General features: G+C 32.6%; 2 protein-coding genes across 2 annotated transcripts in view; both read right to left on the bottom strand.

The window, feature by feature from the left end:
• LOC133178649 (uncharacterized) overlaps positions 1-24,668 on the bottom strand; it is a 36,185-nt gene extending 11,517 nt beyond the window's left edge. Inside the window, exons 1-7 of the mRNA XM_061313374.1 lie at positions 24,612-24,668; positions 22,966-23,191; positions 22,424-22,540; positions 22,085-22,157; positions 21,734-21,834; positions 21,559-21,618; positions 17,281-17,340 (exon numbers count right to left, since the gene is read on the bottom strand). Coding sequence (XP_061169358.1) covers positions 17,281-17,340; positions 21,559-21,618; positions 21,734-21,834; positions 22,085-22,157; positions 22,424-22,540; positions 22,966-23,191; positions 24,612-24,668 — 694 coding nt within the window. The remainder of the gene's footprint in view (positions 1-17,280; positions 17,341-21,558; positions 21,619-21,733; positions 21,835-22,084; positions 22,158-22,423; positions 22,541-22,965; positions 23,192-24,611) is intronic.
• Positions 14,943-16,375, bottom strand: LOC133178614 (uncharacterized). The gene is made up of 2 exons (XM_061313345.1): positions 16,252-16,375; positions 14,943-15,877 (listed from the first exon to the last, which is right to left on the bottom strand). The coding sequence occupies exons 1-2, from the start codon at positions 16,373-16,375 to the stop codon at positions 14,943-14,945; spliced, it is 1,059 nt and encodes a 352-aa protein (XP_061169329.1).
• Positions 24,669-25,707: the final 1,039 nt, after the last annotated feature.

Consider the following 25,707-nt stretch of genomic DNA (forward strand, 5'->3'; position numbering starts at 1 on the left):
CATCTTTTAAAAGAAAATGTTTGTTTGTCCTCTCTTGACCGAGTGAAAAAAAGGTCCGAATCAAAATTTTTCTATTCTGTTGGAATTTTTTTTTATCCCGATTTTTTCCCACCCATTAATAACTATTTCCACTTCAGTGTTTGTTAATGAAAAAATTCACCAACCTCCTTACCCAAATTTCTTGAGTCGGGCTATCAATACTATTTAAAGCCTTAATGTTTTAGTATTACAGCGACTTATGTTAAAATGAAGTCTTCATGCAAAAGGAAAATTCCATTAATTCTGCTTACAGACATATATGTACTATTTTCATAGATTCTTGGAAAACATTTGCCTTTACGTTGACAATTTTATTTCATGGTTAACTTTAAATATAATTTTCAAGATTTTCACAACCGTATTGTAATTGAGATTAGTGTCATATTTTTGTCACAAACAGTAAATGTAAAGAAATATGAAAATGATGTGAAAATTAAATGAAAAGAAAGTAATGATTGAAGAAGGTTTTAACAACCCTAAGCTCTATTTTAGCACCTTCTCAGCTCAAGAACAATGACCACAGTAATTATCAGTAAATCTCAGCATCGACAGCACACCAACCGTATTTATCAGCATTTATCATATTCAACAGTAAAGACGACAATAATTATCAGTATTTATCAGAAACAACTAAAATTATCAGTAACAACAGTAAGAATAACGGTAAATATCAGTATTTATCAGCAAGAACAGCACAGTATCAGCAATTATCAAACATTATCATTAAACTTTGGGATTCTCAGCACTTTTTTCATCCAGTAGTGGGAGTAACAATTGTGAAATTCATGGCCCTGCCCTCACCCCCACCCACCGGGAGCCTGATTGGTGGGGCTTAAACCATCAAAATTAATGCAATCTGAAAAATTCTTCATCTTCATTTCCTGACATCAAGTAGTCAAACTGTTGGTATGATTATGATAAACATTCTACCAACATCTTGAAATTCATGGCCCCAGGATCAGGGGTTCTAGTGCGAGAGTGGGGCTCTATTGAATATATAGCGATAATATATTATTTCTTTTAAAATCTCAGCTTTTGGGTATTAAACAAACAAAAACTAAATACATTTTTATAATGAGGAAGGGTAGCTCATCCAAAATTATTAATTCTTGGTTAGGGGTTCTGGTGTTGGGCTGGGCTCTAAACATTAGACACTTGGGTAATGAGAACCTTGCTGATATACGCACCACTAATCATACTGGCATGCATGAATAAATATTGAACAATATTTTGCGATTGTAATTTTTGCGAATTTGTCCTGTCTGCAAAATTCCGCAAAAGTTGGACAACCGAAATATTACTCGTTATACGGTGTATAGTGAAAATGCATTAATCCTTTGAAAATCTTCTCTGCTCCTGGGTAATAAGCTGAAAAACTAAGTATATAGTCATAATGAAAAAGTATAGCCTCTTCCAAAATTGTTAATTTCATGGTCGCAGGAACAGGGCTTCTGGTGTAAGGGCGGGGCTCTAAAAATATTTACATGTAATGAACACAAAAATTGAAAACAAAAAATCTCCACCGTTCCTGGAGTATTAAGCCGATGAATTAAGTACTATACACTTAGTTATGATGAAGAAGGGTGCCTCTTCCAAATGTTGTGAAAGATGTGGCCCCAGGGTAATGGGGTTCCGAGGGGGTTGTTTATTTATTACATACTTGTATTATATACTTGTACGCACAGTCAAGTACTCTGAAGTTGACATTAAAAAAATGGTTGAGTTTCTGATTGACAATATCTGTGTGGTTTTTGGAGACCAGGTCTTCAAACAACCCAGTGGAATTCCCATGGGTACCAATTGCGCCCCTTTATTAGCAGACCTTTTCTGGTATTCACATGAAGCAGAATTTGTCCAAAATCTTATACGTGAAAAGAAGAAAACATTTGTTGTGGCCTTCAACTCGACATTTAGATATATCGACGACGTATTGTCAATTAACAATGGTTATTTCTATTCTTATGTCGATACACCGTTCATGGTAGCTCAGTCGGTAGAGCTCTCGCTCCGTGATCGGGAGGTCGTGAGTTCGAACCTCAGCCGCGACTGACCTAAGTCGATAAAAAAATGGGTAGCAACTGTTGCTTCGCCATGCGCTCGGCACTTTGAAATGAAAGTTGTGGGTCCTTCGGATGAGACCTTAAAAACCGAGGCCCCGTGTTACGGCAGGCGTTGGCACGATAAAGATCCCTCACTGCTCAATGGTCCTGAGTGCCGAATAAAGGTAAAAATTTGAAGCCGTTCACTGCTCTATGGTGAGGTCTCTATATGAGTGAAAATTGTTGGAATGGGACGTAAAACAACATACAATCAATCAATCTTATGTCGATACGATATATCCTGGTGAGCTTGTGATAAAAGATACCAAAGAGTCTAATTCAACTGTTTCACATCTGGATATTTTACTTGAAAAAGACGTTAATGGTAATTTAACAACCAAGCTTTATGAAAAACGTGATGATGAGCAATATACCTTCATCACCTGCATACGGGATTTATATCTCTAAGTTGAATCGATACGCAAGAGCATGCTCTACGTATGTACAATTTCTAAAACGAGGTAAATTATTGACAAACAATTTGATGAAACAGGAATATCAACAGTCTCGTTCAAAGTCATCATTTCGTAAGTTCTATGGTCGATACAATGACCTTTTCAGCAAATACAATTTATCATTGAGTCAAATGCAGACTTACTTTTTTCCATACTAATTGTTAATCAATTATTTACGCACTGAATTGTCGACGGATTTTTCCGTTATTTCCCGATCATGACAAGGAGCACACGGCTGGTGTGACCGGTCGGCAGGGGATGCTCACTCCTCCACGGCACCTGATCCCACCTCTGATGTTTTGAAGGTACGTGTTTGCTCTTTTCCTATTTTGTATTGTTTAATGGAATTTTTAGCTTGAATACTGTTCGTTATCTCCATATATTTCATATTGAAAATAAATAAATACTTTGATAATCTTCTGCTCCTATTAACCAAACTAAATATGCAGCTATTATGAGCTAGTGTGTCTTTTCCAAAATTTTGAATTTCATGGACACTGGGTCAGGGATTTTGGTTTTGGGCGGGGCTCTGTTACTAATCAAGAAGAAATTCATTAATACATTGAAAATCTTCTCTGCCCTAAAGTATTCAGCTAAATGCAATAATATAAATGTAAATGTATACATATAAATACTAGTAGGAAAATTTGCTTTTCTCTGCTCCTTGATATCTAAGAGGCAAACAAAGTACAAAATTGTAATAACTGAAGCAAATGAGATCTACTCCCCTTTGCTAAATTGCGCTTAATCAAGAAATTTTTACATGTAATTTAAATAACAGGATATTTGATTTAAAGGTACTTGGACACCGATTTGAAGTTAATATTTTCTCAAATTTTCTGTATAATTTCATGACTTATATGTTGCTATAGTATTTCATACTAAAATATAATAAAAATTTTATTTCATCTCGAAGTTATTGAAACTTCAAATTTCTGGATGCGTTTGATTAACACATCCTTGAACTTTAACAAATTTTAATTTTGTTCTTAATACTTAAGAAAAGTGGCAATGTTGTTGTGTATTAATGAAAATTTTAAAAAAATAATCCAGAAAATTCAGAGTAGAAATGTTCGAAAGCAAAACCCACTCACAGTATTGTCAGTCCATGCTCAGTGGTGTGTGCAGACTTTAACAATTGAACACACCCAGTGAATTGAAAACATTAACAATAACAGAGCTCGTGCCCTGTTTACAAAAACAGTTTACGTTTCACGGGTGTATTCAATCTGTTAAATTCTGTACTCAACACTGAGCACGGGCTGACAATATTAGTGAGGGGGTTTGCTTTCGCACATTTCTACTCTGAATTTTCTGGATTATAGATGTAATGTTTTTCATTAATACACAATAAAATCGCTTCTTTTCTTAAATATTAAGGATAAAGATAAAATTTGTGAAAGTGCAAGGATGTGTTAATCAAACGCGTCCAGGAATTCATAGTTCAAATAATTTCCAGATAAAATAAGTTTTTAATTATATTTTTGTGTGAAATGCTATTGAAATATATAAGTCATGATATTATACAGAAAATTTGAGAAAATATTAACTTCAAATCTGTGTCCAAGCACCTTTAATGAGAATACATAAAAGAATGTTATACATGTATAGAAACAAAATGAAAATGAATGTTTGGTTTTAATGTGCAAAACATTCTTAAAAACGGATTCTTGCCTGGAAAGCAGTATGAGAGATTGACATAATTATTATATATGTAGCAAGAAGGCCATTTTTACAAAGAATAAGTATACTGTAGTGTCCTGTTTGACAACTGATGATTTACTGCCAGGTAAATGCATGGAGATTCAAGTTTGGCTGCCGAAAGATTGCAAAAAGTTATTTTATATTTATATATTTCAAAGTGAACAATTGATCAGAGAGTCAGGCCTATGGGACACTGACAATTGGCAAATTACCACGTTGTATAGACAAGTGGCAAGTGCTAGTAAAAACATTACCAATTTTATTGTATAAATCTGTAGCCAAGAAGCAAGTTAGTGTTGGTACCAAGTGGCAAACAGCTTAGTTGTTTGTTTATCAAAGAGCCATCTCTTTGAGTAAATACATAGGCATTAGATTTTTCTTTTTGTACTTAATTGTAGAGCTAGGCAAGTAACAAAATCATATCTGTATATAATGAATACCTTACACACTAGAAAAGGTTCATTATATTTGTATATTTTGCATTCATTTTCATTCCTGTAAAACGTCCGCTAATGGTAGCTCAGTCGGTAGAGCGCTCGCTCCGTGATCGGGAGGTCGTGAGTTCAAATCTCGGCTGCGACTGACACAAGTCAATAAAAAATGGGTAGCAACTGTTCCTTCGCCATGTGCTTGGCACTTTGAAGTAAAAGTTGATGGTCCTTCGGATGAGACCTTAAAAACCGAGGCCCCGTGTTACGGCAGGCGTTGGCACGATAAAGATCCCTCACTGCTCAATGGTCCTGAGTGCCGAGTAAAGGTCAAAATTTGAAGCCCTTCACCGCTATATGGTGACGTCTCTATATGAGTGAAAATTCTCGAATGGGACGTTAAACAACATGCAATCAATTAATCATCTGTAAACTTGGGAAAGCCAATCACTAGCAGATCACTCGGCTCTCGCAAGTTACATAAGCAATGGTATTTCTACAAGATTTTTGAAAATCTTTGGCAACATTGTTTCATCTATCAGTTTATTTTGTTTTATACTTCTGTTGGTCCTTTACATTGTTGCTTTTATACACAGGTGACTGTTAAGGCCCTTGGGCCACTTGTTATTGAAACAAAAAAAACAGCTGTCAATGATGTCAAAATGATATCAAAAAGCCTAGGTTTTAATTTATCTTGGGGAATATTTGATTATAGAATTGAAAAATCGTAAGGTTAAATGTTTTTGATTTTGGTTAAATTTTGTAATTTCAAAATTTCAAAAAAATATCTACATCTAATTTATACTACTTCTCGAATACATTGTAGCACAGTACTCTTGAAGTAACTCCTTCACTGCTGTTAATATTTTAGTGAGGATTAAAGAAAGAGGCTTGGTAGAACATGTACTGGAAGCCGCTATGTATCTTTGTAAGGATTCTTATAAAGTTTCGGAATCCAATATACAGTACCGACCGGACACAACCTAACACCAGAGCGAACCCAAAGCGCACCCCGGGTTCGCTTCCTAGGTTCGCTCGGGGTCCGCTGCGGGTCCGCTTTCAGAAAATTTGGGACCGCTCTGGGTGCGCTTCGGGTTCGCTCTGTGTTCGCTCGGGGTCAGCTCTGGGTCCGCTAGAGCGAACCCGGCGTTCGCTTTCCAGGTTCGCTTTACGCACTCATGCTTGAAGCGGACCCCGCTTTAATCTTGCCGCCAGTAAGCCCCGCCCCTTGTATATTCCAAATACTGTACAGTAGTGAAATCGATCATTATTGTTTTTATGGCGATCGAAACATGTACATGTAAGTGACAATATGGAGATCGTTGATAATTTTTCAAGAATTTCACCGTACATTCGACGTAGAATTATCACTTTTATTTTTCTTAACTTACAAGCTAATCAATTTCGAAAGAAAAAGAAGAAAAAGAAGGTGTTAAATTTATTTTCGATGTATCGGATGGAGTGAAATTGATAAGAGTATCTTAATAAAAAAAATCTTTCAAATTCATTTGTTTACATTATTCATGTGATTTTTAATCAGTTGGAACTTCCAATTGTAATTGCTAAATCGTAATTTAAATGTTTGAAAGACAACCAACTGAATTATGATCTTATCTATGAAATAGCTGAGACATACTGTACAATGTACACGTAAAATGCTAAGTTTTTTATATTTAGCAGTTTATATTTAAGCTAAGTTGTCGTCCATTACATGTATATGCAGGTCGTGATAATCGTGATAATTCTCATACAGTGTAACTTGAGTTTCGTTTTACAGATCATTTATAATTTACTTCCATGCTATAAATCATTGTTTTATTAGGCGAGTTTAACGGAAGACTTATGAAAAAACAACAACAACAACAATCAAAAAACCAAAACAAACAAACAAACAAAAACTAATAACTGGTCCACTGATAAGAATATATTATTTTTTTAAAGTTGTTTTCAAATACATGTTAATGATCACTTGAATAGTTTGTGTTCCTTACTGGTTCATGCCCCCCCCCCCCCCCCCCGCCCCACTACATACATACATGTACATGTACATACTGGAGCGGCATGTTAACAAAGAAAATTCTAAATGTTTAAAAATGAATAAAAACAAGAAACTAAACAAACAAAACAAGAATTCAATAACTGTAAACTCGCATGATTACGTAAATGAAATAACGATAATAACGCCCGATGTTTGTTTGTTTTTTCCAATATTGTTTTATTTCGATGAGCCCCCCCCCCCCCCCCCCCCTCTCCGTACTCGAATTGTTTTCTATGGGCCGGTTGTAGCGATTTTAATTTCAAATAATATACAGTGTTCTCTCTCTCTCTCTCTCTCTCTCTCTCTCTCTCTCTCTCTCTCGCTCGCTCGCTCGCTCGCTCGTAAATCTATTTAACTGATTTTCGGCAATCAGGTGGCAGCAAATTACATGAACATGTACTCCTCATGCAACGTACCAAAGAACTATGACGTTTCCAAATTCAAAGGTAAAAAAAAAATAATAATAATTGAATTTCTCATTGATAACGTGCCCAGACGAGGTACATGTAACTTAAAGGGCATCGAATGTAGGGGGAGTATATACTCAGGTATACCGTGACCATGGAGACAGTATACATGTACATCCGCAATATCTTCGAAACAGGTGGATGATTACCGACACATGATGACCTTGGCTTCACTTTGGAACTATAATTAATAAAGTGTTAAAATTAAATAATTATGACAATTACAAAGTTCAAATACAGGTACCTAGTATGTAACGAAAAAATATATGTACGTTTTCGTATTAAGGTATCTTTGCAAGCTCAGTTTACTAATGTTGGAATTACGTGTACTTTTCATGCACAAGTACAAAACGTACCCGTCTAGTTTTTGTTTTATATCCATATAAAGTATTTCGAAAATTACATGTAGTACATGTAAGAGGTTCGTGAACATGTAAACCTGTATAATAATATATATCGACACGAAGGAAAGTGATAAGCATTTTTTTTTGACTGACTTGCAAGTAGTTACAAAAATTCAAAAACATACAATGTAAGGTCTACATGTAGGATAATTAAAATTGACAAAATAATCTTTCCCTATATACATGTATTTAAATCAAGCTGTTTATTAAATTTTGGTAAAAGATTAATTAAAAAAAATCATAGTAGTTAAAAAAAATGAGATTTTTTTCTCCAATTTACGTATTGACATAATGCACATTTATACTGTACAATGTACATTTAATTTTTTTTCATGATCAATTATTAAGATCGATAATTTCGATGTTGATCTGGATACATTAAAAAGTGCATGTAAATTGAAATAATGAATAAACAATAATTAAATTAAAGCACTTGCATGTTCTTATACTGTATCTTGAGATAATAGTATTCTTTAATTTATCGAAGACCAGTTTTTTTTTTTTTTTTTTATAAGTAACAATTGTTATAACCATTATTATCTTCTTTTTTTCTATTATGAATTAAAGTACTTATTGTCTGATAAATTTACGCAATGTATATTTATATATTAATGGATTTTAAAAATATAAAGAAAATTAATATGTAACTATACATGTAACATGCTACCTGGATAATAAAAATATATAATGTATTAATATATTTTAAAAATAAAAAAATAATGAAAATAGATGTGTAAATATTGCATGTTGCCCGGAGAATTAAAATATATATAAATGTAAAATCATGTTTAAAAATCATATTAATAATATTTTTACACTGTACATTCACACGCTTTGCTTGTACAATGTTTAGATTACAAACTGGCATGTTGACTGGTCGATGCGCTGATGGTCACCGCATTTTATCACTTATCCTGATTGACAGACCTGATCGGCATGTTGATTGGTCGACGCGCTGATGAGTTAATCGCTAATCCTGATTGACAGCTTTGTTACGCAACACCGAACGCGCGTTCGCTTTCTGGGACCGCTACTGAATTTGGGGTTCGCTTTCAGCGTTCGCTCTGGGTCCGCTCTGGGTTCGCTGCGGGTTCGCTACGGGTGCGCTCCGGGTTCGCTCGGGGTCAGCACTAGCGGACCCCAAGCGGACCCGAAGCGAACCCAGAGAGCGAACCCGGGGTGCGCTCTGGGTTCGCTTTCTGTTAGGTTGTGTCTGGTCGGTACTGTAGATATAGTAATTCAAACTCATTTTGGTTGTTGGAACAGTCAAAAATATTCAAAACTGACGTAAGATTTTGTAGAATTTCCTCCTTAGAAAGGGTGTTATATGTATAACCACTTGTAGAATTAAATCCCAGTTCCTTTAAAATACAGTTAAAATAATGAGCCTTGCAAACAAAGACAATGTTGTTTCCTGCTTTGTCAGCAGGGACCAGTACATACTGATCGTGTAATCCATCTAATTCTTTATTCACTTCTGAATTATTGAACACATATGGATAAATGGTTTTCATTTTGTCCCTTAATCGCTTTATGTGGGATTTTAACATACATCTGATACATTTATTCCATTCTGACAAAGTCTCAGGGTATTTTTTTAATGTCTGGCCCATCGTCTCGCTTAATCTTCCACATAATTCATAATATTTATGAAATTACGACACCAGATAAAAGATGCGTGTTCACTAAATGTTGACATTTGACATTTTACAAATTGTTTTAAGGTCATAAACTGTATGTACATAATCTGTAATAATGCAGCAAGACTATTGTTGTTTGGTGATACAAAGATAAATACATTATTAAATTTGTCAATCACTCGCAATTACGTAAACATTGATTTTTACAAATCCAATAAATTACTCACAATTAGTTGGAAGAATGTAAATAAGAATGTAATTAAATACGCATCAATTACTTCCAAAAATTTTGAAGAACAAATACATTAATATTTTGAAGCAGCAATATTCTTGAATGTGTCCTTTCCTATTACCCTTGGCAGTGTGTTTATGCTGTATAAACATTTTTAGGCTTTATTTATTAAAAAACACAATCCTATGCCAAACAATACTGTAATGTGTCAATATAAATAATCTTTTTTCTAATATTGCAAAATAAAGTATTTAAAATGTAATTGAAATGTTAGTGAAAAAAATGGAATGTATTTAAATACACTCAAAACTTGTAATTGAAATCAAACTCAATTACAAATACTTTTAATTACTTTGAAAAATTTTATTTAAATACAGTAAATTACAACTACTCATTTTAATTGCATGTACCCCATTTCTGATTATTTCAAAAGAAACTTGGATAGTTGTATAATTTTTGTACTAAGACACTCTAAAACTATATAAAAACAAAATGAAAAATATCCGATAAGTCCCGAAAATTTTGGAATCGATAAAAATGATGAGTTTCTTTCGTATTTGATGTAAATGTCACTGAAAGAACATTTCCTCTCCTCTACAATCATTTTCCAAAAGAGATATTTAATATCTTTAAAAGGATAAACAATAGCAGAACATTTTTAAATACAGTTAAATATATTGAGGACATTTTACTACTTAACAAAAGCAATTTTCATTCATATCTAGACTCGATACTTCCCAGTGAACTCGAAATAATAGACTAAACAGAATCTTCAACATCAGTTTCATATTATGCCCAGGGATCGAAAGATCCCGGGGGTATATCATTTTGTCCTGTCTGTCTGTTTGTCTGTTTGTCTGTCAGTTTAACTGTTTGTCTGTCTGTTATCAACTTTAACCTAGCCCATAACTATTGCGCTGTCAATGATAAGGCTTTAATATTTGACATGAGTGTTCATTATGACAAGACCTTTCCATTGGAACAGAAATTTTGATCATGTGACCTCAACTGTGACCATTGACCTACATTTAAAAAACTTTAACATAGGCAATAACTATTGCACTGTAGTCTACGTCCCACTGCAGAATTGTATTACCATCGGGGGCATAGTGTTTCACAAACACATCTTGTTTTGATATATGTTTTACTAGCTATAGATGACACATGTCATGGCAAACATGCATGAAACTACCGTATTAGTGGAATTTTTTAGCGAGACATAAATTTAGAGATTGATCCCCCCCCAAAAAAAATGGTATATATTTTTAGCGAGAAGTAATTTTAGCGATTTTATAATGTTAAGAAAAATAGATATAACAACTGGTACGGTATAAATTGTTCGTGATATTCAATTTTAGCGATCTAAAAAACCTTGCTTATAATGCTAAAATTGAATCCTCGCTAAAAAAAAAAAATTCTTCTTATACTCCATTCAGTATGGTTAATGGGATGGATTCAGCTTTTCCATCGTCAACTTTCTTTGCTTATGTAGCAATATTCCAACATCCTATGCATGTGGTAATTATGTTGTTACAACTGTGATTCTATATGTATGAAATAACTCTGAAAACGATCCAAATTTAATAAGTTAAAGTTACAAAATAAATTATTGATTATTGTTTTCTTACATCGAGTCGACAATATGTCAGCTATATTTCGGCGGACAAAGTTTTTTAAAAAATTCGCTTTTAATACCCCCACTGAAAGTAATTTTTTTCTCAAATGCCATTATCGTTATAATGAGCCCTCCTCCAAGCATCCTTTAGGATGTAAAGGATGAGGGCCATTCTATGTAATGAGCCTGAGGCTCAAAAAGGGTATCATATAGCATTTTCCTTCGAGCCAGCGAAGCGAACCTCATTTCTAAAGAAGTTAAAAATACCTGTATGACGTATGTATTACCTGAGTACCTGTAGTATATAAGGCACAACTCCACGTGCCAAACCATTTTTTAACGAAATGTTTGTGACAACTCCACAGATAACTTGGGTGGGAATGTATTATGGGATGGGTATATGATACCCTTTTTGAGCCTCAAGCTCATTACATAGAATGGCCCTCATCCTTTACATCCTAAAGGATGCTTGGAGGAGGGCTCATTCTATTACATATCGCCTTTCGGCTCTGCAAAGGGTATCATATAGCATGTTTAAAGTGTTGATCACAAACATCAATATCTCAGTGCAATCAGTAACATAAATATATTTTAGTAAAATCATTTATCGTTGTTGAATTTTTTAAAATCGATTTCATAATATTAAGCTCACTGAATTATATTAAAGTCATACTCTTGTATCAATTTGACCAAATTCAATTTATAACCAACAATGTCAAATTCAACAATGTTAAATTTCACGATTAACTCTGGTTGACTACCAGCAAAGGTACTGAAATACTGTTGTATAAAACTATTGTTTCAAATTCTCAGCCTTCTCATTTTAATATACAAAAGACTTTGGAAATAAAGAGAGAATCATCTTTTCAAATTTAATAAAGACAAAGAAAACATCTTACATATACAACACAATAATCAAAATCATCATTCAGGAAATATAAGTATTAAATCAACAAATTATAATATCCTTCATCTCACACCAAGGCTCATTATTCTGACAAAATTAAATTTATCTATTTAATATTGCAGTTGCAAATTGTCCATTCCTCGAATCATCCACATTAAGTTCTTTAAAATAAAACTTGAAAAACGTCTTTGAAGAAGTCCAGTTTGCTGTCTCTAACAAGTCCTTCATAGATACTCCTGAGAGATAGGCGGCAGAAGCAGACGCTCCACGAAAAGAATGCGCTGTAAAGTTCTCAATGCCGGAGAGCTCCAAAACTGTCCTGAGCCATCTAGCTAAAGTACAGGTTGTCACGGGAAAAAAGGTTTTATACGAAACAAATAAATTTGAAGATTTTCTGTAGTCTTTTGTCCTCTTCAAGTACTCTTTCAATGTGGAATAAACACAAATGCTCTTGTCAGAATATTTAAACAATGTTACTTTATGTACAGGACTACCTGGTTTACAAGTTTTTAGCAATTTTTTGATAATAAAAACAACTTTATCACTAAACATTTCCATATTTTGTAAATCTAAAGCCAATAAAGTTTGTGCTCTAGAAGCTGTAGTGAGTGCAATAAGGGCTATTAACTTAAGAGTCAACATACGTAAACTAACCTTACTTAGAGGCATTAAAGTGCGCAAAAATTTTAAAACTTTTGAAACATCCCAAGTAAGTTTTACTTTTGGTCTGGAGGGGTTAATATTAAAATAACCTTTCATTAGTTTTGGTATCAATAATGAGGTTTTTATCCATTGAATACCGAAAAAAGGCAAGGTATTTACTAACATAGATTTCTGAGTATTTATTACAGAATAGGAAAGTTTTAACTTCATTAAAGATGTCAGATATGCTATAACATTTACTTCAGACGGTTTATAGGGATTAATACCCCGTTTATAACACCAAAATATCCATCTTTTCCAACAGCACTGATACTGTTTGTTTGTTGCTCCCCGTAAAGATGCTGTAATGATTTGCGCATCCAAGTTCGAAAGTCCTGAATTCTGGAGTGCTCGCCTGATACAATGCAAGCGATTAACTTCATTTTCCGAAGGGGATGTACCTCGCCTGTATGTGTCATTATCAATAAGTCCTTGTGCCGGGGTAGCCTGATTGGAATAGAAACAAGAGCAGACATTACTAGCGGAAACCATATTTGTGTTTTCCACAATGGAATTATGATAATGGCTTCTTTGACACAGTCATCAAAAATTTTATTCATAATTTTACCAATCAATTTGAAAGGTGGAAAAATATAAGGACGAAAAAATGACCATGACATTGTGAAAGCATCAACGTGATAAGCTTCTGGATCAAAATTCCATGATACAAATACATTCAACTGTTTATTTAACCTTGAAGCAAATAAATCTATATCTGGTTTAAAAAACTGATCACAAATTCTCTCAAATATTTCTGATTTTAGCATCCATTCAGTTGAATCTGAAAATTTTCTAGATAATGAATCGGCATAAACATTTTCAATGCCTGGAATATATTGTGCAGAAATTAGTAACTTTCTTTCAAAACACCAGTTCCACACTTCAACTGTTAATTTGTCAAGTTGCTTAGATTGCATACCACCCATTGCATTAATATATGAAACAACTGTTGTATTATCAGTTTTGAAACAGATATGTTTTGTATAAAACTTCTTGAAAAAAGATTTTAATGCAAAAAATATTGCAAGAAGTTCCAAAACATTAATATGGAATTTTGCTTCTTCACATGTCCATCTGCCTCCTGTCATTTTATCTTGAAATCTTGCACCCCATCCTTTTAATGATGCATCTGTTTCAACCCAAAAATCAACAGGATTGGGTTTAATTGGTTTACCATTCAGACCCCTAAGATTTATATACCACCAATCTATTTCGTTAAGACTAATGTCAGAACAAACCATATAAGAATCATAATTGTCATTATTCAATTTTAAGTTCTTATCTTTATCCCTTTCTAAATTTCTGTAATGCAACGGACCTTGCATAATAGCATTACAAGCATGTATTAACAAACCAATCAAGGATGAAAATTTTCGAATTTTACAAAGTTTTGTTGATCTTATATCTTCACAGCAATTTAAAATTTTTTGTATCTTTTCCTCTGTTTAGTAAATTTTATATTCAACGGTATCAATTATAATTCCAAAGAAAACAATTCTTTGTGTTGGAATAGTAACTGATTTCTTGGTATTCACAGTAAACCCAAGATTATGTAACTCTGAAGTCACCAAATTTGTTTGGTTTAAACAATGAGAATAATTTTGATTCATAATCAGGGAGTCATCGATGTAATAACAGCATGTAATTCCATTCTCTCTGAATACAGCATATATGGGTTTAAGAACCTTTGTAAATATTCGTGGACATGATGATAATCCAAATGGTAGTACTACAAATCTATAAAATTTTCCTTTCCATTCGAATGTCAAAAACTTTCTGTAATCTGAATGTATACTTATGCTAAAATATGCATCTTTTAGATCAATGGAAGTCAAAAAATCATCTTTTTTGATTAATTCTAAAGCATAAGACAAATTTTCTTGCTTAAAATGATGATACTCAATGTATTCATTAAGATTCCTCAAATTGATAATTGGTCGTAAACTTCCATCCTTTTTTGGTACTAGAAAAATATTAGAAAAATAAGCATCTCCTACATCAAAAACTTCCTCAATAGCACCTTTTTCTTTAAGATTTCCTACTTCCTTAGAAACCAGATCTTCTTCTTCCTTATTAAATTTAATTTGTTTTGGCATTGATGTTTGTAAAGGAATCTCCATAAACTCAATTTTATATCCAGCATAAATTATATCTAAAATCCATTGGTCATCTGTAAATTTTTTCCAGTATTCATAATTAAGTTTCCTTACCTTTACTTGTAGTACTTTTTTGTTGTGCTCATGTACTGTTTCTGACCTCGTCCCCTCTGAGAACTGTTCATGGTCATGAATCTTGACCTGCGTCTGCCTCTGTATGCATTGTTGTATCTTTGCATTGGGCTGGAGTAGTTCTGATTGCTGTAGTTTTTTGTAAACAGCAAGCTATTTTTGGGTTTTGAATCCCAGAATGTGGATTTTATACCAATAGGGTGTTTATTTATGTCCCCCATTTCTTTCAATTTTGTCATACAACTGTCACCAAAAAGTTGATCAGTAACTGGTATTTCAGCTGAAACAATTTTCTTATACCTTGGAGTCAGACATGATTTGATTTCATTTCTGCGTTTCATAGATAAATTGTAAAAACTGTTTCCTAGCATACTAATGGCATCACCAAGCATCTTTTTGCTTTTAACTGATTCTGTATCTTGTTTACTGATCAAAGATTCTGCCATCTGAACAAGAGGAATCAAACCTGTTGCAATAGATTTCTGAATTATCTGTAAGTTTAAATCAACTGCATGGGCATTTTTCCCCATAACATCCCAGATCTCTTTATTAACACGAGGAACTTTGAGATTGCAATTTTCTGGACGTGCATATTGTTTTTCTAACTCAGTCATAGCTTCTTTGTTGGACTTAACAGATATTGCTGCATTTATAGCTTTTGGCAACCCATCATTAACTTTAGGACCTGTTTTTTCTGCAGAATTTAATTGAGGAATATCCCACAAATCATTGTCCTCTTTAAGATCATTATCTATTGTTATTTGCAAACCTTTATTGTCAAAAACATCTTTGAAAGCATCGTTAGGATTGATACCTGAGATTGAAGGTGAGGGCTCTGGGTTGTCTAAATAACTCAGATCAAAATCAAACTCATTTGGCCCGTCATAACCATTGTAATCTACACTATTTTGATCATAATCTGCAACAAACACAAACTGTTTTACAGGATTGCTACTTTTATTGTATAAATCTGCCTGTGTTACAGTGCAAGACGGAATTTGTTTGCTATTGCTGACATTGTGTCCCATAGACTCCGTAACATTATTATGACAAGAACTGCGCGCCGTATTTTCGGCCATTTGACTTGTCAATATAGAAATAGACTCAACTATTTTATCAATCCCCAACTGAGTTTTCAAATCATTGAAATTAATGTCATGAACTATTTGAGGGTTTGTATCTGTGCTTACCTGTTTCCTAGATTTCTTTGTTTTTGCACGTGTTTTATCTAATGAACCAGGGGTCTGCGTTTTACGCTTCACCCCCTAGTAGGTTTCTTGTCATCTGTATTACAGACTGTGACATTAGAAGCCGAACTTCTAGTGGCAACTTTGTTACCAAATAATTCTTCAATATCTGAAAATCTCTCAGTATCACTGTCTCTATGAGACAACATGTCCTCGTTATCGGACGCCATTTCCAAAAACACGACAAAGAAAATTTCAACCCAACTTACCTTATAAAAACAGCAGTTTAAAAACATATATATATATATAGCTGTTTTACAGCTTAAACCCCCCCCCCCCAAACAAACTTGAACAACGTTCTAAGTTAAACCAATCTTTAATAATCGAACATCTGTGTTACAGGTGACTACGTGTCGCTCGCTCAAAGAAAAAGAATGGTTTGGCACGTGGAGTTGTGCCTTATATACTACAGGTACTCAGGTAATACATACGTCATACAGGTATTTTTAACTTCTTTAGAAATGAGGTTCGCTTCGCTGGCTCGAAGGAAAATGCTATATGATACCCTTTGCAGAGCCGAAAGGCGATATGTAATAGAATGTTCTGTAAATACAAAAATCGTTGAAAAGTATTTTGTTTGAAAATGTTTCATACCTTTGTTAGGACATTCCTTATATACACTAAATTTGATTACGGTGTGCTCTGTCTATTTAATCATTACATAGGGCTCATGGCGCGTGTGTCTGGTCGAAGGGGAATACTAACTCCAACTTGGCACCTGATCCCACTCCTTGTGTTTCCAGTGGTCCGTGATTTTCCTTTTTTCTGAATCTTTTTTTTTAGTTGATTTATGATAATGATCATTGTTTGTTACTTTTATCTTTTACATGGTGAAAATTGGATTAATATTTCTTTAACTTTTGAGCAAATAATTTGCTAAAATAATGGATTACTTTGAAAACATGTTCATAAAATTGATGTTAAATATGTGCATGTAAGAGGATAAACTTTTGCTATTTGACCTTACTAACAAAAGAACTGAATATATTACCCCCAAAATCCAATTATTGCTTGCATTGTTGCACTGAAAGACAAATACTTGTGTACAAGAACTAAGATATGTTATTTGTACTACCTTCCCCTTGTTCCATTTCATTTCGTCCATTTGTTGTGTTTTGGTAGAAACGTATGTCATCTTGAAAGAAATAAAAAACATAATTTATTCATACACCTGTTTTGTGCTTATTTATTTAAATTTAAATAGAATCATAGTACAATTATGCAGGAAAACACAAGAAAAAAATATATAAATCTTGCCGAAATAAAGATTTCTTTTATATCTGATAAGGAAATTGTGAATAAAAAAAGATATTAGAGTATTGTAAATAGTGAATTTTAATGTCTATTTGATATTTTTTTTTTTACTTTTACTAAAGGGGGAGGGTCCTCATAGGCTTTATGTTCCACTTTGAATTTGCTGTATTTTTGCTAAACAGTCGACTGTTCATTTATTGAGGGGTGGGGTGGGGAGTCTGTTCTCTATAATCTCGATATTTTACTTTCCATTGATTGAATGAGCTAGGTTCACTTTATCCATAAATGACCCTGTTCATATACATGTACCAAAGCTGACCAAGACCCAATATCCCATTTCAAACATCAATATAAAGAAGAGACTTAGTGCTTTCATTTCCTATAAATTTCCTGTAAGAGTCAAGGTTTTGGAAAACAGGCTTTGTGAAATTGCATTGTTCTTGGTTTTTAAAGAAAATGAGTGTATTTGAACAATTTCAGCAAAGAATAAAAATATAGCCCACACCTCAATCCAAAAAATAAACCATAGATTATAATCTTCTTAAACAGTTTTTTTTTTTTTTTTTCAACATATGATTGACAATTTTGGACCAAAAGTTCGGGTCTATGGAAAATATTGAAAAGAAATTTAAATTGTAAGCCATTTTTGAAGATTGAAAAAATGTTTAAGATATGAGGATAATGAGTAATTCATGATGTCATAATACATAGAGAAGCAAGAAAATTATGTCATTTTAATAAATATGCAGTCATCAAGGGTCCAAGTGATTTTTTTTTTTTTTTTTTTTTTTTTTTTTTTTTTTTTTTTTTTTGTATTTACAACAAAAACTTAGCAGTTTTGATTTTTCAAAAATTCACAGGGCCAAAAAAGGCCTTTAGTGAACCTTGTTCTTGGAGAGTAGGCGCATTCACTTCCTTACATTGTCTTACTGTATTATAAGATTTTTTCATTAACCAAAAGGATGCTAAAGATTATTGTGAAAATATCTCCCCTGCCACTAAGAATTGTAAATCATTTACTTAAATAGTCATTCTCCTTACAAAATTAATAATGAAATATAGAAACATTGAATTAAAGAAAAGATCTTAACAATTATTTTTACGATATGCAAGTGTCAGCAAAGTCAAAATGTGCACATACATCAAAATACTTTCTTTCGTATTTGATGAAAATGTAAATGAAGTTTTATAGAAAAAAAAGATTTCTGTTGGCTTCGTTTAGTATTTTTCAAATCAAAATCAAGTGATTTGTTTTTTGTTCAAATGTGAAAATACCAAAACTATATATATTTTGGCAGTTCAAAAAAATTCATAATTGGAATACCAGGCAATACGTTGCAAACAAAGAAAGAGCTGTGTGTGATTGAAATGCCCGGGGTGCTATCAAATAACTATTTATTCGGCTGTATCAGGGTTTTTCTTTCAGATAGAATTCAGTTGTTTGATAATGTACATAACCGTACGTGCGCAATTTTTCCTTGCCTTGCATATTTCATCAGTGATATACATCATATAATTGAAATGCCAGTCGATGCTACGCAAATAAGGAACATTTGAATTGACAAATCTAAACCTGTCTTTTATCCATAATATCTGCTGGGATAAGCTTTTTAAATTCATTCTGCAAATCCATTCATGAAACACTTGCGAACATTTTGAGAATATGGTACTGTGAAGATAAATCTCAGTAACGCAGCACGGTTAAGACTGCAATAAGGAGGCGGGACCTAATTTTTACGAGAAATGCTTACTATGACATCACACAAAAATATATGTCCTTCAAATTTCCACAAAATGAAATGATTTGCTATTTTAAACTGTTGGATAGCTTTAAACTACATCAATACTTACTATTGCATGTATTTTGTCGTTGGTTAAATCCCACACATATCATGTTTCTTTGGATATTAGTGAATTAAAAAAATGACCACCAAACTGAATTATTTTTGAAAATTCAACTACTTATAAATATTTTTCACTTATTTCATCATATTGCACATACATTCTAGTTTAAAATCCTGAAGTGGCAATAGAATAGACAATTGGATTAAAAAGTTTTTATTAGTAAAGTTTCTTTTCAAAAAAGAAAATACCATTACACCTTAAAAGACTTTCTAAAAAACGTAATCACAAGAAATTAGTTTTTTATTCTTCAAAATCGTAAAAGGGGTATAAATGATTAATTTAGACCTTGATTGAGTATCCTCTCGTGTATATGGGACAAAAAAATGGCTTTTTGATTGTTATTTTACATTTTTTTTTTCAATTCTGGTTTGAAAAGTTTTAATATGAAAAAAATCTGAAGCAATAAAATTCCCCAAAATTCACTTGTCCCTTGAAGTCAATTCTTTAAATCTAAGCCAAAAAAGAATTTTTATATTCTCTTACAAAAAATACTAGATTTTTAAGTGACCCTATGTTACATTATTGTGTTGCACTCCTGACATCTGACATGTATTTTATTTAACATTGTTTTAAAAAGCATAACACACAATAACCCATTTTTACTTTGTAAATCAATTTGTCGTTTTGATATTTTTCATCGTTTACGGCAGGTTTACGGCAGGTTTTTCATATTTTGAAGACCTTAAAACATGATAATTTTGAAAAGTTTAATATATTTAAGATGTATTTAAAAATAAATGTGAAATGATGAAAACTATTCCTTGAATTGACTGTAAAATTTCTGTAATTTGTTGATAGACATGGTGTTTTGAACATCAAATAGTATCAAACATTTTTTTAAACTTATTTTTCAGTAAAGATAGTTAAAAGGCAATGGTAATTATCAAGCAGTTTGTTACACTCCTGACTGCAGTAAAATTTAAAATTAGAACCAAAGAACATAAAAATTCATAAAATGCTGGCAACATCAAGTGGTAATGAAATTGTGCAATATTTATAGTCCAATACTTCATAATTAAAACAGATGAAAGTATTTAAACTTCGCATTTTATCTGGAATTATTCCTATGCAAAAAAACCTAGCTTAAATGCATATTTAGGAGATAAAATATATTTAATAGCATATTTTTCTTTAGAGGACAAACACAGTAACACACCAGAAAAATTCTACTCATCATTTTGTTCTTTATTTTTATTCTTATTGGATGATTTATCATTCTAACATATTTGTTGCACTCCTGACCAAAAGCATTGGTGCTTTTAAAGTAGAATTGTGAAGTGAAAATTACATAAGAACTTGTTCTGTTGTTTCAGTGAAGCTGAGGAGAAATTACTTGAATTTTATGACAATTTTTTAGTGTGTTTATTTTTAACATTCATTAAAAAAATCACAAAAAGATAAGAACACATCTGAATGGATAAAATTGAAAAAGGAAGGACTTTAATAATAAAACTGTCAATAGTTTAGTATTAAATTATACAAAAAGGTCATTATTAATTAATATCTTCTTTTTTTTCTAAAATAAAAATCAGCAAATCATATAAGGATAATAGTTTTTTCATGCTCGGTAGCAAAACATCTAATGTTGCACTCCTGACATAATTGGGTATGCACATATACTTGAATCTCAATAATGCTGCTTGTGATTTATAAAACATTTTTATTTTTTAATATGTATTTCAGCTATTGTTTTCTTTTTTGTCTTAATTTTCTTTCAGAATTTTACAATTGATGTTTTTTTGACAACACTACATTTTTCTCTCTTGCACTTCTGACATGGTATAACATTTTTTAAGCATCAGCCATAACCACAACTTGATTAAACAAAAGTTACTACAGTCCACATTTAAAGCTCAATACTTTGAATATTATCAGGTCTTTATTTTCAACATAAAGCATTATTATTTTTTTCACAGATCTCCAAAAAATATTGAAATTTCAAAATGTCACAAAAAGGGTGTTGCACTCCTGACAATTTACGCATCATTTTGGGCATAACCTTCTTGTTAATTGAGATATCAACGAGATATTGGCAGGTATTTAAGCACTATCTAAAAACATATACAGAGACATAGAAATCTATTTTCATTGCCTGTATTTTTACTGTGGGTTGATAAATATGTGTTGGTAATTTTTGTTTTCGAAATCACCCACATACGAAAAGATTGACGATATAAACATGAACTTAGATTACCTTCCTGGTGTTCAGGGACACTTCTTTCATTTGTTGTGTCATCTTCCTGAATTTGTTCATCTACAGAGTTTGAACGTTGTTTAAAACATGATTCATTTAAAATGCATCTTGGTTTATTTCAAGGCAAAACTGTTAATGAAAATATGACATGAAATAAAATGTATGGAACACTTACCAATTCCTATATTGACACAAATATTTTTTCGATTTCGGAAAATAATGCAGCCAATGAGTGTCGCAAAGAGTATTCCAACAAATATCCCCATTGCAGTTTCCCTATAAATAAACACAGAAGTATGGAGACATGTAATATGTTTTTGGAAAAAAAGCTAAATTTAGAGACAAGATATATTTCATTTTCCTTAACTTTAAGAAGTAACCTGTGTTCTTCACAAGCTTTGAACAGTTTAAAGATATTAACACCACAGAACCACATTAACGGACACATGCACATTCATCGATTCAACGAAAGTTTGCAATCTATTTTCTTATAAACCCAAAAACAAGACTGAAAAATTTTACATACCCAATTACTAAATAAGTAATCTTTTCTGAATGGTTCTCCGTGGTTTTTACATCAACTCCATAACACCCCTGATCTGTAGAATGCAAATAACGTCAGGACATTTTTTTTAATGTTATACCCAACATTTTTACTTTATTTATGATATTGTTCCAAATAACAATTTAAAACAAGGAAAATTATTATTTGTAACAGATTTTAAGACACCTTTTCTCTGAGTTGAAAATACCTTGGTACATTTTACCTTACAAATTGCATTTTATTTATCAATATGCTATTCCTGTGCATCTACCATGTTTCAAAGTAAGATATGTTATTTTAAATCCAATATACATGTAATACATTTGTATGCATCTGTGGACAAGTATCGAGTTGGGCAAGGGATATCAAATGATGTGCAGTCTTTAGCATAGTGATCTTGTATCAGTAAGCCTTCCTCGTTAAATTCTGTGCAGAATCCTAAATTAGAACAAATATATTAAAGGTATGGATCCTCTTTTTCTTAAAATATATATATATATATTCTTTTTAACAATAAAGAATCTTAATGTAAAATGATTTTATCAATAATAAGGAAACAACTGACTAGAAGCATAAAACAGAGAGACACCAAATACAAGAAAAGATAAACCTGAAAAAAATAAAAATGAAGACAACGTTATAGAAGTTTTAAAAAAAAATGCTATAATTTTGTTCCTTTCTTTACATTGATTGAAATGTCCATGTCTGATTTTTTTTAGTCCTTTGTGTGATATAAGCGACATACAGCTCTGAAAAGGTAGCTTAGTATTAATCTCTGCCTAATTATTAAATGTATAAGAATAAAAGAATGATTTGTTCTATCTATTAGAAAAATATCAAAGTTTCCTTTATTGTTTATTTACCTGAAATGTACCACGTTGGTGCGCAAACATCTAATGTTGCATTTCCAAAGCTATTGATAACACAGTGATACTTGAATTTTTCCTTTGATATGCAGTTCTGTTTGATATTGTCACAACCTTTAATTTTTTCAGCATTTATCCATTCTTCTCTAGTTTTTGGACAATGTTTGATGTAATTAATTGTAGGAAGCGAGGCCAAACATTTCCGACCACGAACTTCAGATATCTAAAATTCAAAATCATATATAAAGCACAATATTATAAAGCTCGCTAGAAAAGTGTCATAATTTTTATTTCAATACTCAGTGATATTTATTTTAAATAGACTAACCACTTGGACTAAGTAAATTAAACCAAGTTCACCAAGAAACAAAATCATTGTTCTATTCACTGAATAATCGTTGATTGCTCGATCTGTAAGGTAAATGTACATGAAGTGTAATTAGTCACACTGCATTTTATACATAAAGTATGCCACGTAATACCGTACTATAGAACTTCAATAGTTTTATTTATAGATAAGGGTGTAAAACTTGGAAATTCCCTCACGCCAATTTCCTATTGAGATAAATGATTTATACAAATCGAAGATAAATGCTTTTATCAAAAATAAAGAAAAAATCTTTTTTCACGTTCATATCCTTATTAATTAATCCACATTCAATAACAAACAAAAAATCTCTCAAAAGCAAAGAAGAATAAAAGATAAAATTTTAAGTCTCACCTTCTGATTTGAATATATGTGAGGGCGTCATTTACAAGAACAGGCGGGGAATGAAACTAGGTCAAATGTTTACGTTTAAAAGGATTTCATCAGGTAAAAATTTTATGACTTATAAGGTGGAAATTTTCCATGACATATGCTCATGTTGTTCTCTGCATTGCATAATAATTTCAAGGTTATGGATACTTGTATGTTTTTTTTTTTAAAAATCAAAATTGCAGTATTTTTAAATAATAAACATTTTATAACATTATGATTTTAAAATATGAGAAAAACTCGAATTTTACAATTTTAAGTATCCCGATTTTAATCTATCAGATTTTTTTTTTAAATAAAAAGATCTTAGAGAATTGTCTATGTATTAACATTCCTTACTATTATATTTTATGGTACCCATGGATATTTTCTTGCCTGCTATTAATGTCATTGGAAGCGTTTTCAAACGCTAGCGCTAGCAGCACCGTCACTTATTTTTTTACCAGTACTGGATATATATAAGGCTTGCTCAAATTCGGTTAGGCATTATGGGAAGAGATACAATGTCAGTTTCGTATAATATTATATATGAAAAAAAATATATTGACCGACAGAAGTTTCATGTCTTGTCGTCTATCTAGTGGGGTCCTTCGGATGAGACCTTAAAAACCGAGGCCCCGTGTCACGGCAGGCGTTGGCACGATAAAGATCCCTCACTGCTCAATGGCCCTGAGTGCCGAGTAAAGGTCAAAATTTGAAGCCCTTCACCGGTATAAGGTGACGTCTCTATATGAGTGAAAAATTCTCCAATGGGACGTAAAACAACATACAATCAATCATCATCTATCTAGTGCAATAAGTATCATTCAGTAACGTGGAACTTCTATGACAAAGCTGCTTGGATCAGTTATTTCACGAACTGATAATAAAAACTTTTCTTAACTACCTTCTCCGGCCTTTCCGACAAGCTCGAAAGTTGTAGGTAAGCGACAATGACAACCATTCTTGAAACATAGAAATAAATGTAAGGAACCCTTTATCATTAGAATTTGGAGCTAAACTTGATTGAATGTAACACTACGATATCACCCAAAATTTATTACAGTCAAAGGAGACAATCAACTCTGCATAAACAACACTTTAACTGATGACTCCATTTTGTATATTTGTACATTTTCTCCATTTTCGCTCACCTCAGGTTGGGGGAGCTTGTGTGATACCTTCTGTGTCGGCGTCCCAGGTTTAAGTTTTTAGCAGATTTCTTCTTAAGTACTTCTATGCTCTACATTAATCAGAGATGCTTCTAGTCTGTTTCATTGTGCCAGTCTAGGTTTCAGATGCCGCAATTTCAGCAAAAGAGTGACCAGGTTAATGTTTTTGGAGCCAGTTAAAGTAGGTCTAATTTCCAAGTAACTAGAAACCCTGTATTGACCATACTTGCATGGATGATACATCTTAGGATGTACACTACCAGGCTTGCTTCGGATGTTAAACCTTACCTACATTTTCCGGATTAGTGACGAGGCTAATGTTTTTGGAGCTGGTTCATTCTAAAATAACTATAAACCCTATGTTGTTCAAATTTGTATGGATGATACATGTACAACAAAGGATGCACACTACCGCGATTGGTTCGGATCCTGGATCTGACCTTCATTTTCCGGATGAGTACCAGATTAAAGATTTTGGAGAACGTCTCATTTCCAAGTAACTTTAAGACCTATACTGACCTATATTGGCCATAATTGCATTATACAGCTAAGGATCTACACTACTGGGCTTGCTTTGGATGCTAGATCTGACCTATATTTTCGGATGAGTGACCAGGTTAATTTGTTTTGTATATTGACCATACTTGAATGAAAGAAATTGTATCTAAGGATGCATACACCAGGCTTGCTTCGGATGCTAAATCTGACCTACATTTTCCAATTTTCCAGATGAGTGACTAGAAGCAGGGTCAATCAATGTTGCTATATGCCTTACCTGGACCAAACTTGTATCGTCAATACATCTAAGGATGCACACTACTGGACTTGCTT

This window comes from Saccostrea echinata, unplaced genomic scaffold (genome assembly GCF_033153115.1).
Source record: "Saccostrea echinata isolate AGI-Se365-2 ecotype Australia unplaced genomic scaffold, CSIRO_AGI_Sech_v1 ptg000003l, whole genome shotgun sequence".
Taxonomy (NCBI): domain Eukaryota; kingdom Metazoa; phylum Mollusca; class Bivalvia; order Ostreida; family Ostreidae; genus Saccostrea; species Saccostrea echinata.